Source organism: Salvelinus namaycush, unplaced genomic scaffold (genome assembly GCF_016432855.1).
Source record: "Salvelinus namaycush isolate Seneca unplaced genomic scaffold, SaNama_1.0 Scaffold2135, whole genome shotgun sequence".
Taxonomy (NCBI): Eukaryota; Metazoa; Chordata; class Actinopteri; order Salmoniformes; family Salmonidae; genus Salvelinus; species Salvelinus namaycush.
In genome coordinates, this window is record NW_024058937.1 from 9,630 (window position 1) to 26,329 (window position 16,700).

A 16,700-nucleotide genomic window follows, 5' to 3' on the forward strand; every position below is an offset into this window, starting at 1 on the left:
TTTAACCCAGTGGGTGAATGAACTTAGTTTGAGCTTTTCGTGAGTTTTTACTCTGTTTGTTCAGAACCTAACACAACCTTACCTAGTATAAACATCACCCAAAAAGTTGACCCCACTACCATCAGTTTCCACCTCAATCATAAAAAGCTTGCCGTCAATGGGACTCCACCCCTTGTTTAGGCAGTCTTGATTCAGCTGGAAACAAACAGATTCAATCAGGGTTTAATGACAATTTCAACAGTTATAATACGAAACAGTTTTATAAACTGACACTCTCCATCCTCTACTACTCTGCTCCAGCTCTCACACTCTTTCCCAGATCTTACACTCATTGAGTAGATATCATCATTCTTGTTGACTGCCCAGCACCCAAAGGGTCCACAACTGTAGTACTTCACAGCTCCTGGCAATCCTGTCCATGGAAGGGGTGAGCCTGGACCCTTGTAACCAACTGTGGCACTACGTGTCAGACAGAATGGAGTATCGTCCATGTTGGCCCCCACAATAAACTGTTCACCTCCAGCATCCACCTGCTTCAGAAGGCCTGAAGACAACAAAGACAGACGGACAGACAAGCAAACGGGAGCACGTATCTGTGAATTCTGCCAAATGACTTACATGTTAAAATTGTAATACATTAATAATTTTTTCAACACCCTGATGGTATCAGGAACGCTAAGAAGCAGGTGTCCTCTGGATAAATATTGAGCAATACTCTCCACTTACCTGCAGCTTGCACCCAAATTTGGCAATTGTCAGTAGGGAAGAATTTATGCGTCCACTGCTGTTGCCGCGCATTTCGGTGCCGGCCACTCATCTCTGCCTGGGCAAAATGTCAGTGTTCTCGTTGAACCACATCGTATTTGAATGTTGGCTATACCATTATTTGTCAAGCCCATTCGCTCATTTGTCATGCCTCTAACATGCAGTAATCCTAAAAAGTTGTGTAATAGCATACAGTTTTTGTGAATGTCTCATGTCTCACCCTGGCTCTATCTGCTACATGTTGCACAAACACAGAAAATAATAATTACCCACACACACAGGTGGGGAAAAAGGCTGCCTAAGTATGATTCCCAATCAGAGACAACGATAGACAGCTGCCTCTGATTGGGAACCATACCCGGCCAACAAAGAAACAGACAAACTAGAATGCCCACCCAAATCACACCCTGACCTAACCAAATAGAGAAATAAAAAGGCTCTCTAAGGTCAGGGCGTGACAGTTATTCTATATGTGTATTTATGTGATACAGGACTTGTGCAATTGAGTTTTATTTGTGTGTTTTTTGTTAGAAATAGTGGAATAGTGGAATGATTTGATTCTCTTTTTTGTTTGTATTTATATGCTACAATTTGTTTCTATTTGTCTTTGTTACTTCTTTTTGATATTTATAGTTTTAAATGTTATGATTATTTATTTGTGTTGTTCCAAATGTCTGAATAAAAATTACAGTTAGTGCAGAATGGTGTTTGTTTTTCTGTGTGTGGGGGGGGGGCTTGAAGTGGAGGTTCGCCAAGGGAGCCATGCAAGCTAGAACCGCCTCAAGTATTGAATTTCAAGCACAGATTCAACTATACAGACCAGGGAGCTTTACAAAAGCCTCATGAAGAAGGGCAGTGATTGGTAATTGGGTAACAATGACAAATCAGATATTGAATATGTATTTAATTTAACATTTATTTAACTAGGCAAGTAGGTTAAGAACAAATTCTTATTTACAATGACGGCCTACCAAAAGGCCTCCTGCGGGGACGGGGGCTGGGATTACAAATGTAATAAAAATATAGAACAAAACACACATCACGACAAGAGAGACACCACAACACTATATAGAGACCTAAGACAACAACATAGCATGGCAGCAACACATGAAAACACAGCATTGTAGCAACACAACATGACAACAACATGTTAGCAACACAACATGGCAGCAGCACAGCAGGGTAGCAGCGCAAAGCATGGTACAAACATTTTTGTGCATAGACAACAGTATAAGAGGCAAGAAGGTAGAGACAACAATACATCACGTGAAGCAGCCACAACTGTCAGTAAGAGTGTCCATGATTGAGTCTTTGAATGAAGAGAATGAAGCATGGTCACGTTAATAATTATGCTGTGGATGATGTTTTAAACGACCCAGATACAACAAAGATACATTGGTCCTTCTGAACTGAGCTGCAGGACAGGAAGGAAACTGATTAGTCATTTTAAAACAGCTAAAGTTCAATGGCTGTGATGGGAGAAAACTGAGAAGGGATCAACAACATTGTAGTGACTCCACAATAATGACCTGAATTACAGAGTAAAAATCATTATAAAATGTACAGAATAAAATATTACAAAACATGCATATGTATGCAACAAGGCAACAAAATGAACACAGCAACGGAATACACGTTTTGGCCTAAATGCAAAGCCTTATGTTTGGGGTAAATCCAACACAACACATCACTGAGTAACTGCCTCCTTATTTTAAAGCATGGTGGTGGCTGCATCATGCTATGAGTATGCTTGACATTGGCAAAGACTGGGGGAGTTTTTCAGGATGAAAAGAAACAGGATGGAGCTAAGTACAGGCAACATCCTAGAGGACAACCTGTTTCAGTCTGCTTCACACCAGACACCGGGAGAGGAATTCACCTTTCAACAGGACTAAGACACATCTACACTGATTGGTTACCAAGAAGACAGTGAATGTTCAATGAGTGGCCAAGTTACAGTTTTGAGTTAAGTCTGCTTGAAAATCTTTGGCAACACTTGCAAATTGCAGTCTAGCCATGATCCACAACACCTTTACATAAACTATATGACCTAGTGGGGCCTAACCCGAACCACGAAAACCATCCCCAGACCATTATTTCTCATCCACCAAACTTTACAGTTGGCAATATGCATTCAGGCAGGTAGCGTTCTCCTGGCATCTGCCAAACCCAGATTCATCTGTCGGACTGCCACCTCAATTACCTCGACTAAGCTGTGCCCCACCCCCCCCCCCCCCCCCCCCCACACACATTGACTCTGTACCGGTACCCCCTCTATATAGCCTCGCTACTGTTATTTTACTGCTGCTCTTTAATTATTTATATATTTTTTAAATGTACTTATCCATTTTTTACTTAATACTTATTTATTTCAACTGCATTGTTGGTTAAGGGCTTGTAAGTAAGAATTTGTCACGACTTCCGCCGAAGTCGGCTCCTCTCCTTGTTTGGGCGGCGTTTGGCGGTCGACGCCACCGGCTTTCTAGCCATCGCCGCTCCATTTTTAATGTATCCATTTCTTTTGTCTTGTTCCCTGCACACCTGGTTTTCATTCCCCAATCAATTCATATGTATTTATTCCTCTGTTCCCCATCATGTCTTTGTGTAAGATTGTTTGTGTTACGTGTATTTTGATATTGTGGATATTGTTACGCGCATTACTTTTTGTCTATGTTCCGTGTTTGGGCACATTTTATGTTACTTTGTGCTGTCATTTTGACCGGAATAAAAAGTGTGCCTGTTCACTACACTCTGCTCTCCTGCACCTGACTTCGCCTTCTATACACACTCCTAACAGCATTTCGGCGCATGTGACAAACACTATTTTATTTGATTTTATTTGAGATGGTAAAGCGGGATTCATCACTCAAGAGAAGGCGTTTCCACTGCTCCAGAGTCCAATGGCGGCGAGATTTACACCACTCCAGCCGACACTTGGCATTACGCATAGTGATCTTAGGCTTGTGTACGGCTGGTCGGCTATGGAACCAATTTCATGAAGATCCCAACGAACAGTTCTTGTGATGACATTGCTTTCATAGGTAGTTTGGAACTCGGTAGTGAGTGTTGCAACCGAGGACAGACTATTTTTACGCGCTACACACTTCAGCAGTTGGCAGTCCAGTTCTGTGAGCTTGTTTGGCCTACCACATCGCGGCTGAGCCGTTGATGCTCCTAGATGTTTCCACTTCACAATAACAGCACTTACAGTTGACCGGGGCAGCTCTAGCAGGGCAGAAATTTGACGAACTGACTTGTTGGAAAGGTGGCATCCTATGACTGTGCCAAGTTGAAAGTCATTGAGCTCTTCAGTAAGGCCATTCTAATACCAATGTTTGTTTATGTAGATTGCATGGCTGTTTGCTCGATTTTAGACACCTGTCAGCAACGGGTGTTGCTGAAATAGCTGAATCCACAAATGTGTAGTTGTGTCCACATACTTTGTATATATAGTGTAGCTTGAAGAAGATTTTAAAAGAGAAATGGGCAAATATTGCACAATATAGGTGTGCAAAGCTCTTATGAGACTAACCCTTGAAGAAATCCAAGGTGGGTGTGGACTTTCTATAGGCACTGTATTTCAAAATGTAAACATGGCAAATGCATATTTCAATGTAAACACAGAAAACATGAGAATAACAAAGGAATGATCTTTGTCATCAGGTGACTTTAACACAACTCTCCTCTCTCCCGGACACCGGACACCATCAAGTCTTCGTTTAACAGGTGGAACAGGAACCCATCATTGGTGAAAGGTATGTGCAGGGCTATAAAAGCTCAGTCTTGCAAGGGGACAATTGAAGTCTGGTGTACAACCAAACTTATACTGTAGATCTACAGAGACATCATGAGAGTCACTGCAGCCGTCCTACTGGTCCTCTGTCTCCTGGCCGTCAGTCATGGTAAGTTACCATCATCTGAAACATGCTTGCTCAACTTGGAGTTGATGAAATTTGCTCCATAATGTCATCCTCCTTTTTCTTGGTGTACTCTACTCATATGTCTTTGTCTCCATAGCATGGGACTGTCAGAAGGTAGTAAACATCAAGAATCTGATGCAGATCGATGCAGGACTGGGGCAAGTGGTTGCTACGGACACAAGTCAAGTCCCCTACTACCTTGTAGGTGATACATGGATCCGCCTGCCTGGTTCCCTGAAGCATATCACTGTAGGACCAGCAGGGATCTGGGGTGTCAACAAGGCAGACTCAATCTACAAGTATGTGGCCGGTAACTGGGTGCAAGCTGCCGGTAAGTGGAAAGCATTACTCAATATTTATCCAGACGACACCTTCTTTTTAGCTTTCCTGATATCATCAGGCTGTTGATTTTTTTTAAAATTGTAACTTGTAGGTCATTTGGCAGTACTGACAGATATGTGCTCCTTGTTTGCTTGTCCGTCCGTCTGTCTGTCTTTGTGGTCTTCAGGCCTTCTGAAACAGTTGGATGCTGGAGGTGAACAGTTTATTGTGGGGGCTAACATGGCCGATACTCCATTCTGTCTGACACGTAGTGCCACAGTTGGTTACAAGGGTCCAGGCTCACCCATTCCATGGACAGGATTGCCAGGAGCTGTGAAGTACTACAGTTGTGGACCCTTTGGGTGCTGGGCAGTCAACAAGAATGATGATATCTTCTTAATGAGTGTAAGATCTGGGAAAGAGTGTGAGAGCTGGAGTAGAGTAGTAGAGGATGGAGAGTGTCAGTTATTCTAAAACTGTTTCATATTCTAACTGTTGAAATGGTCCTAAAACCCTGATTGAATCTGTTTGTTTCCAGCTGAATCAAGAATGCCAAAACAAGGGGTGGAGTCACATTGATGGCAAGCTTTTTATGATTGAGGTGGCAACTGATGGTAGTGTCTTTGGGGTCAACTCTGCGGGTAGTGTTTTTACCAGGTAAGGTTGCTACTGAACTATGTGTATGATAATGGTATACCTTTAATTATAATTCTTATCCTTACTGTACATGCTTTGTGAAGCTCTTTACACAACAACTAAAATACTGTAGATACATAAATAAAATCAGTCAAATATAATCAGATCTAAACTTATAGGACTTATAAAGAAATGTGTAGACAGTGTAAGGTAAAGTGGGATGTCCTGTAAAGCTACAGTTTGTGATAAAACAACAACTTCCCAGAAACCCCACCACTTGTTTTGGTAAACAGCTGAGGAATGTAGTTAGAGACATGTAACCACTCTCAAATCCATACATGGAGCTACGGATGCAAAGACACATCAATTATTTGTTTAAAAAAATATATCTAACATGTTTTTTAAAGCTATACATTGTTTGTTTACAATAACATTGTTGACAAACATTTGAGTAAAAACTTACATTTTGTCTTCTGACGTGGTTGAATAAAGCTCAAGAGGCAGAAGTTATATTCTTAAAAATCAATGGCTATAATCAATTATTCAAGTCCAAAAATGGATGTACTTAAAAAGATGGATAATCTTTAAAACATGAACCCCAACCCTTTCTTCAACACAGAGATGGCATCACAGCCAGTAAACCAGAGGGCACTGGATGGAGCAATATCCCAATGTCCATGCGCATGAGCCACGTGACCTACGACCTGGGCCGTCTTTGGGTCGTCTCCAAGTCTGCCGTCACCATGGTGTGCACACCTTAGCCTCTCCTCTGCATCTGATGGCTGTTCGGGATCTGTCTAAAGTTCACTTGCTAACTCATTGATGTCTCTTTCTGGAACAGTCTTCTGCTTGAGAATGCCCAACATTAGTTCATAAGAATCCTTCATTCTAAAACCTACTACTCTACCTATACTGTTCAGTACTTTATCTTTGTCAATAGTAATCACTGATCTTAATATCTTGCTCACCAGCCACATGGGTTTTGCTGTGCTTCAGAGGTCATTCATATAGATGGATGGAATCCTTTTCAATGCTTATTATGTCATTATATAATCATTTCCCACTAAAATAAAGCATTAAGTTTGAAGCTATTGTAATTTCCGTGTTTCTTTGTTTTCATATTGACCAGGGGGATTTTAGTTTGCTCTGCCAGTGGTGGTTTTAGCATGTACATCTTGGTGGGGAAAACAGATCAAATTGTTTTAGATACATTCCAGCAAAGCCACTACACAACACAACATTAAACCAGTGGTGGAAAAAGTAATCAATTGTCATACTTGAGTAAAAGTCAAGATACCTTAATAGAAAATGACTCAAGTAAAAGTGAACGTCACCAAGTAAAATACTACTTGATTAAAAGTCTAAAAGTATTTTGTTTGAAATATACTTAAGTATTAAAAGTAAATGGAATTGCTAAAAATGTACATAAGTATCAAAAGTAAAAATTCCTTATTTTAAGTAAACCAGACGACACAATAAAAAAATTGACGGATCGCTAGGGGCATACTCTAACACTCAGACAACATTTATAAATGATGCATGTGTGTTTAGTGAGTCCACCAGATCAGAGGCAGTAAGGATGACCAGGGATGTTCTCTGATAAGGGTGTGAATCGGACCATTTACTTTTGGGTGCCAGAGAAAATGTATCGAGTAAAAAGTACATTGTTTTTTTTGGAATGTAGGTAAGTAAAAGTACAAGTTGGCAAAAATATAAATAGTAAAGTAAAGCACAGATACCAAAATGTTTTACTTAAGTAGTACTTTAAAGTATTTTTTACTTAAGTACTTTACACCACTGCATTAAACAATCCATTAATTGCAGTATAAGGGTGACAGACAGTGCCCACAAACTGTTAGGGCCTACATAAAGCTATCCAGACAGCAGAGCTTTCCTTTCAGCACCATGGAGTGAATCCTTACCACCAATACACCTGACTATCAGCGGAGCCTGGCAACCTGGTCTCAGAGTAATTAGTATTATTCTGTACGTAAATCCGGGACCACTATTTAGTATGATATGTTACATTTCGTATGGGATGTATTCATTTGTGGATGTCCATTACCATTTTCATAAGATATATGTTACGAATTATAATTTGTATTATATGTTACGAACTTGCAAAGCGTACAATATGTTACATATTCTGGTTAGGTGGCTAACGTTAGCTAGCTGGCTAATGTTAGCAAGGCTAGGTTAGGGATTAAGTTTAGGAATTAGGTTAAAGGGTTAAGGTTAGGGGAAGGGTTAGCTAAAAGGTTTAAGGTTAGGGGAATGGTTAGCTAACATGTTAAGTAGTTGTGAAGTACCTAATAAATAGTAAGTAGTTGAAGTTGCTAATCAGCTACATTGCTAAAGCTAGCCGTGATGAGATTCAAACGCGTTATACGCCCACCCATCCACCCAGACTTAAGTAATCATGTGTCATACCAAACCTAACATATCATACTAATTTGAGTGTCCCAAACTTACGTTTATGAGACCAGGCTGAGCATCGTCTGGCAGCAATACAGTTCATTCGGCCTAATTTACTGCATTTTATAAAAACATAGCTGATATGGCTGACTTGACATAAATATGGTTTCTACGGATTCCTTGTGGATTGGTGTAACTCGATAAGAATCACATTCTGCTTCAATAATAGTGAATGCAGACATGAGTTTAGACTTTTGAACCATACACAAATATTATTACATTTATGTTCAGTAAATTCATCATGTTTGTTCTGATCATTAGCAAACGAGCTGCGACGAGGTAGGCCTATTCCTTCAGTACTTTCAAAATGGACACCGACAGAAATTCAGATGTTATTTCAGATAAATTCCGCAATGTGTTGAGGCCTTAACTTTACTCTTCATTAAATCACCACAGACACACACACACACAGAGAGAGAGAGAGAGAGAGAGAGAGAGAGAGAGAGAGAGGATCACGAGGATCCACTATTTTAGGCAATATACCGACTCACAGACAGCGCATTGAGCAAACAATACAACCCTTGCAAAATCAACTGAAATTACATGGGTCTATTAATGAACATTTAGTTGAAAACAAATATTTGAATGGAAAGAGACTGTCACTGGTAAACATGGTTACAGACCCAACAACATTGTATAGTGTCCCCTCCTCATGGAGAAAAACACGAGCTAATTATAATACACAAAGTAAGCAAAACAATTAATTGTGTGGGTGGCTCCTTCATAGGCCACCCACACACATTTATCCACTTGCAAGATATTTACAGCTTCCAAATAGTGGTGAGTGGAAAGAGACATCTGTTACACAAAACACCAAAAAGTTTAATGTCAAATTTGGCAATTGTCAGTAGGGCAGAATTTATGCGTCCACTGCTGTTGCCGCGCGTTTCGGTGCCGGCCACTCATCTCTGCCTGGGCAAAATGTCAGTGTTCTCGTTGAACCACATCGTATTTGAGTGTAGGCTATACCATTATTTTTCAAGTCCATTCGCTCATTTGTCATGCCTCTAACATGCGGTAATCCTAAAGAGTTGTGTAATAGCCTACAGTTTTTGTGAATGTCTCATTTCTCACCCTGGCTCTATCTGCTACATGATTTATGTTGGTGGAGCGTCACAGCGATGCTTCTAGCCAACAGAGGAGCCGCTGGGAATAAACAAGCAAAATATTTTGCACCCCTGCCTTATCACAGGGCGGCATCAGAGCTCACCCAAAAAGCCCATATGCCACTGGTTGAGAGAAATTGTAATGGTTTTTGGGCAGAATTACATGAGGTTTTATGGGTTGTTGTTGAAGGTGGGTCTTGGTCAGTTTAGCTGTAAACAATTAAGACAAGCACACAACTCAGAGTGAAGTTTATTTAATGAAAAATAAAGCAGTATTCATTCATAGCTCAAACCAATCAGACTTTAAAGACGTTTTTGTGAGAAGAACCGTTTTCAGGATCCGCCCTGGTCTCACAAACACTGTTCTAGATCAGCCCCCGTTAATCACACAGGCTAATGGTTGGTCTCAATGGATGCAGAATAAATAGACTAATGCAATGTTGCTCAAACACACCGTTTTTCAAAGGGGTTGGAAGCACTAAATCACAGAAATGGTCATGTGGGATTCAAGGCATTTTGAACAGATGTACCCCACCTCTTTCTTCAACACAGAGTCAGCATCACAGCCAGTAAACCAGAGGGCACTGGATGGAGCAATGTCCCAATGTGTAGGGATTGACGGTGCCTTTAGGGGCAAGTGAACTGAGCAGTCACTCAAGTTAAGCCTGCTCTGAGGTAGCCCCACTGCTCTGAGGTATCCCCACTGCTCTGAGGTAGCCCCACTGCTCTGAGGTAGCACCACTGCTCTGAGGTAGCACCACTGCTCTGAAGTAGCCCCACTGTTCTGAGGTAGCCCCACTGCTCTGAGGTAGCCCCACTGCTCTGAGGTAGCCCCACTGCTCTGAGGTAGCACCACTGCACTGAGGTAGCACCACTGCTCTGAGGTAGCACCACTGCTCTGAGGTAGCCCCACTGCTCTGAGGTAGCCCCACTGCTCTGAGGTAGCCCCACTGCTCTGAGGTAGCACCATTGGGCCGGTGATATAAAAAAGTGAATTCAAGCCAACTGAAACTAACTCCAGTAGTCCTAACCTAAAACAAATCTTTCTGGTTCCTCTACATTTAAGTGGAGTGAAAGACAGACAATGTATGGCAGTCAGGCTGGTTGAGCCTGTTCTGAGATTTATTTTACATAACAACCAAAATACATGAGTTCACCCCTATGTGTAGTTAAAAGGCACTTCTGAGTGTAAACAGCTCATTTACATTTGCAGGCAAGTGATCCAATCCTTCGAGTAACCAAAAAAATACTCCTGACTTGCCCGTTGGGCAGGTGCCTTTCAGACTTTAATGTAAATCCCCGATGTGCATGAAGCACGTGACCTACGACCTGGGTCGTCTTTGGGTCATCTCCACATCTGGCTTCACCATGCAGTTAAGAATAATTAGTAGCGGGAAAAAACATCCATCATTCTGTATGAACAAGGCATTTGAGAATGCAATCCTTGTCATAGCTCATCATCTCTCATATTACATCATGATCATAGCCGATCTACCATCAGTGTCCAATAACTAGGCACTCAGTCAATGTTCAAATGTTCATAGTTCAATGTTAGATGAGCAATCAGCATCCCATAACTAGGCAGCATAATAGGCATCCTGTAACGGATTTCTTCGGTGGAAGAAGGAGAGGACCAAAGCGCAGCGTGATTAGTGTTCATCATGTTTAATAAAAAGACAATAAACTGAACACTTCAAATACAAAACAACAAAACGTGAAAACCGAAACAGTTCTATCTGGTGCAGACACACAAAGACTGAAAACAACCACCAACAAAACCCAACCGAAAACAGGCTACCTAAATATGGTTCCCAATCAGGGACAATGATTGAGAGCTGCCTCTGATTGAGAACCATATCAGGCCAAACACAGAAATAGAGAACATAGATTACCCACCCAACTCACGCCCTGACCACACTAAAACACAGAAAATACAAAAGAACTATTGTCAGAACGTGACACATCCCATAACTAGTCATCAATCAATGTTCAAAGAGTTAGGGCGCAGACATGACATAAACACCTTACCTAAATGTACACTTTAAAACATTTAACTTGGAAAAAGTCCAGTGAGCTTAGATATGGCTGTAATTAAAATTGGTTCAGCTGACATGGAATACTCCATCAACCCAATGATTTCTGCTCAATGTAAAACAATTTTGAACTTAAATATTGAAGTTTGCCTTTGCAACACAAATAGCTGAGTTGATCAAACAAGAGAATATAATTTGCTGAGACTGACAACTTTAGAAAACTCTGTTGGCTGAAAATACATGTCTCATTAACATATTTCCCAGTGTGCTATCACTGAAATAACAGCCAACTCTTATCAACGTTGATAACCCCAGGGATAGCAGGGCAGTAGCAGTTAGGTAGCGGGGCTGCAGCAGTTAGGTAGCGGGGCAGTAGCAGTTAGGTAGGGGGCAGTAGCAGTTAGATAGCGGGGCTGCAGCAGTTAGGTAGGGGGCAGTAGCAGTTAGGTAGCGGGGCAGTAGCAGTTAGGTAGGGGGCAGTAGCAGTTAGGTACTGGGGCAGTAGCAGTTAGGTAGCGGGGCAGTAGCAGTTAGGTAGCAGGGCTACAGCAGTTAGGTTATGGGGCAGTAGCAGTAAAGTAGCTGGGCAGTAGCAGTTATGTAGCAGGGCAGTAGCAGTTAATTCGCGGGGCTGCAGCAGTTATGTAGCGGGGCTGCAGCAGTTAGGTAGTGGGGCAGTATCAGTTAGGTAGTGGGGCAGTAGCAGTTAGGTAGTGGGGCAGTAGCAGTTAGGTAGTGGGGCAGTAGCGGGGAAGTAGCAGTTTGGTAGCGGGGCAATAGCAGTTAGGTAGCAAGGCAGTAGCAGTTAGGTAGAAGGGCAGTAGCAGTTAGGTAGAAGGGCAGTAGCAGTTAGGTAGCGGGGCAGTAGCAGTTAGGTAGTGGGGCAGTAGCAGTTAGGTAGCTGGGCCAGTAGCAGTTAAGTTGCCGGGCAGTAGCAGTTAGCTAGCATGGCAGCAGCAGTTAGGTAGTGGGGCAGTAGCAGTTAGCTAGCAGGGCAGTAGTAGTTAGGCAGCGGGGCAGTAGCAGTTAGCTAGCAGGGCAGTAGTAGTTAGGTGGCATGGCTGAAGCAGTTAGTTAAGAGGGTCTTTAACTTAACCATAAAATGTCTGTATTTCACTTAACCATTAGAGAAGAACCAGAAAAGCAGGTCCGGGTCCTGCCTCCCATCAACTCTTTGTTATACAGGTGTAAGAGGAAGCCATCATTGCTTTAAGGAGAAGTGGATCTAAAATTCAATGTGTAACACTTGTATGTTCATCAACATTTATGATGACTATTTCTGTAAATTGATGTGGCTCTCTGCAAAATCACCGGATGTTTTGGAACTACTGAGCATAACGCGCCAATGTAAACTCAGATTTTTGGATATAAATATGAACTTTACCGAACAAAACATACATGTATTGTGTAACATGAAGTCCTATGAGTATCATCTGATGAAGATCATCAAAGGTTAGTGATTAATTTCATCTATATTTCTGCTTTTTGTGACTCCTCTCTTGGCTGGAAAAATGGCTGTGTTTTTCTGTGACTTGGCTCTGACTTAACATAATCGTTTGGTTTGCTTTCGTCGTAAAGCCTTTTAGAAATCGGACACTGTGGCTGGATTTACAACAAGTGTATCTTTAAAATGGTGTAAAATACATGTATGTTTGAGGAATTTTAATTATGGGATTTCTGTTGTTTTGAATTTGGCTCCCTGCAGTTTCACTGGCTGTTGACGAGGTGAGACGCTACCGTCCCACATACCCTAGAGAGGTTAAGCCAAAATAGTGGGAGTTTAAAAATAACCTTATGACAGTTTTTTATAAACCCACCTTCGCCCCATTTTTAACCCATAATTCTCCATGAGAGTATTGTATAAAAAATACTACTACTGGTCAAAAGATAAAACAAAGTTTCAAATAACATAATCAGATCAAAATCACTTCTCTGAAACCTTCCACAAACAAAAAGTATTGTACCTTTATGGCCATAGGAAGAGAGACTTAAGGAAGTCTACCCTTAGTCAAAGGCTATGCCATTTCTTTCTTCTCATTGGTTCAAATTACAAATATGTCAAAGAACTATAAACTCCATCATAATTATCAATTACACAAATTACCTTAAAATCAGTATTACAAATGACCTCAAATTAATTATCCAAATGGCCCTTCCATGAGGCTGATCAGACCACCCAGGAAAGCCATGATAGAGGTCAAAAGTCATACCACCCTTTCAAAGAAGTGTTTCTTACTATATTAGACAAATTAAAGAAAACCATCAAACATTTTCTACATGTTGTATCCCAGGTTCCCAGAACATTCTCTTCCCTAAAGAATTTACGTGTTTAATTAAAACTCAGAAAATAAAACTTATAATATTCCATGTGTGTGTACCTCTTTAAGATATCGTGACTCTAGGAAACATTCCAAAGAGAGACAATGAAACACTCCTTTTCCCAGAAAAAAATACAACCACTTGGTCAGCATTTCATTATACTACACAAATTCAGAAACCCAAACGTTGACCACAAACAAAACCTAATAATAATGATAATTCCATTGTACTCCCTCCAATCATTAGTTTTGTTGAACAGAAAACCCAAACTTTATGGCAGCAGATCCACAAGGTCCACCATGAGAGATGACTGTATAGTTCCCTTAAGGAAAAGCACCTTCAGTCAATCTGCTTTTGTTCTACGTAATGGAAACAGATTATAATGTTAGAATACATTAACTTCCTGCTCAAATTCACTGGTATTACCTAAACAATAAAACAAAAAAACAATAATCAGAAACTATTACGAATCGTAAAAGTTTTAACTATTCAGACCTGAATCCCTTACAGCCAAATATAAACACATCTCACCTATTCTTCCCAGTAGGCGAAAACATAACCCCTACTCAAACAACGTTCTGCCTTACCTCTATCGTAAGAGTAAAACCAAACTTTACAACTTTCCCTTCTCTTTCGGCTTCACCCTTATGAAATGTCCAAGACTTAAAAGTAACATGTAAATCGCTAAAATGTATAACCTACATCAGTCAATCCATAAGAATAAAAAACACATTTCGGTGGGCACAACTCTATCGCAATTATCTCTCCGCTATTATTTAGAATTCATTAGATTTAGGTAACTGTCTCTTCTATGATTCAGTCATTTAAATACGACTCCATTCTCAATACGTTATTCCAGCAGACCATTTAGGCAACAGACAACGTATTACATCGAAATCGCCTCGCTATTATTTAGAATGAATTAGTCTTTCAATTGAACCTAAACAAGCTATTAAAATGTTCAGTTTATATCTTAAACAAACATTAACAACTGAATCTTTCCAGGCAAAACATATCAATAGTTGAATTACATTCAGACACCCAGATTTTAGTCAATTGGTGCACAGGCTGGGATACAAACCCTGGTCTCCAGCATGGTAACTGAGAATTATACCCCTGGACCACCAAAACTATTGAAATGTTGAAGACTCCTCGCAAATATCCCTATTTATAATTGTCTGTAGTCGTAAAATCAGGCACGTACTACCGAGACAAATTCCCAGAAAATAGTCCTAATTTAAAGGTCCAAGCATTTCTCCGGCGATGATTCCCCTTCCTCTCTCTCTCGTTGTCTCTGCCTCTCTCTTTCTCTCTGCATGGCCCCTTATCTTCTCTTTTCCTTTCCTCTCTTGACTTTTGTCACTCTCTCTATCTCCTACTCAGAATTTAGGAATAATTACTATTGTGACTTTTAATAAGTTATTAGGTCTCACACGCACATCATTTTTCCCCCTGCTGATATCCTTCTTGTAACTTTCTCTCACACTTGCCTTCTTACCTTCTTTTCCGGGCTTCAGACAGCCAGGTATCTAACCCTCGACCTGCTGTTTCCCTTGACTATCTATACGTCTTATGTATCTACTTTATCATTAATTCAAATTTTTCTACATTAAGACGTCTCTCAAATTCGTACTTCTTTCTCCATTTTGGGCATTAGATTTACCTCTCATCCCCGGTTAATTTCGGGACCTCCTTTGAGGATTTACTACCCATGTTATTCAATTACCTTTCCTTGTTATTCTGCTTCTTCTCACGATCTATGTGTATGTGCTTTTAAAACTCTGATCTCTTCTCACAATCTATGTGTCTCACAATTGATGTGTATGTCACTATTCCCTATGTGTGTGCTCCCACTATATGCTCACAATCTATGTGTATCTCTTAACCTATGTGTGCTTTTCCATTCTTGAAAGTTTATCTATAGAGGTGTCTTTCGATCGGACATTAGGTCTCACACGTATACAACTATAAGCTATTTTCCAGGGGTCGTAAGGCCCTAGTTAGCAGCCTATTTTTCTGTTGTTCCTTGTGACTTTTGACTCGTTAATATCTCGTATCTCACCCCGCTATATTAGGCTTCCCTTCTTTTCCTTTCTTCCTTTTTAGACTTTATTTCAGTATTGTCTTTTGAATCGGATCTATGGTTAATTCAACACATGTTAATTAACCATTTAAGTTATCTTGTTCGCAAAGAATTACCGTCCTATCTCACAAACCCTATTATAGCTCCACCGACTCCCAGACGGTCTCTGGCTCTCTCCACGGCTCGACCGACCACCCCTTGTGCCCCCCCCCCCCCCACATTCTGTGGCCGCGGACCCCGGCGGCGTCGCTGTCCTCCTATACTCCTTGGTGACTCGCATCCACCCATTATTTCCTCCCATATCCAGCTCTCCTTTACCTCCATGGCATGCTGCTTGGTCCTGTAGTGGTGGGATATTCTGTCACGTTCGTCGTATACATAATGAGCGGACCAAGGCGCAGCTTGAGTAGAGTTCCACATATTTATTAAAGTGAACCTTCAACAAAGAATAAACTAACGTGCAGTTCGTAGCGCACATAGCACTGAACCTAAAACAAAACAATATCCCACAAACCCAGGTGGGAAAAGGACCACACTAAGTATGATCCCCAATTAGAGGCAACGATCATCAGCTGCCTCCAATTGGGAACCATACTCACGCCAACATAGAAATTCAAGACTAGAACACCCCCTAGTCACACTGACCTATTGCACCATAGAGAACCCCAAGGTCTCTCTATGGTCAGGGAGTGACAATTATGCTGGTGTCAATTTTGTGAGAGTAAAAATGTATCATTTTTCAATAAAATCTCTGAACTATTGTAGTGGAAATTCACCACCATGTTGTGGAAATTACCACCAGGGACACTCGAAATCAATCTTAAATGAATCATCCTTTCTGATCAGCGTGCTGGAGAGGTTCCAACCAACTCAATGCACCATAGTACACATGTCAATCAGGAGCTCTGCTGGGGCAGTCCCAGCTCAATGCACCATAGTACACGTGTCAATCAGGAGCTCTGCTGGGGCAGTCCCAGCTCAATGCACCATAGTACACGTGTCAATCAGGAGCTCTGCTGGGGCAGTCTCAGCAGTTGTCTTA

At 41.1% G+C, this 16,700-nt stretch overlaps 1 protein-coding gene across 1 annotated transcript; it reads left to right on the forward strand.

Moving 5' to 3' along the window:
• Nucleotides 1–4,597: 4,597 nt before the first annotated feature.
• On the forward strand, nt 4,598–6,680 carry LOC120038334 (fish-egg lectin-like; the record flags this gene model as incomplete). The annotated part of the gene is made up of 5 exons (XM_038984121.1): nt 4,598–4,667; nt 4,783–5,016; nt 5,194–5,411; nt 5,545–5,663; nt 6,262–6,680. Coding segments are annotated over 5 exons (783 nt in total), but the record flags the coding sequence as incomplete, so codon positions are not given.
• Between the last annotated feature and the right edge of the window lie 10,020 nt (nt 6,681–16,700).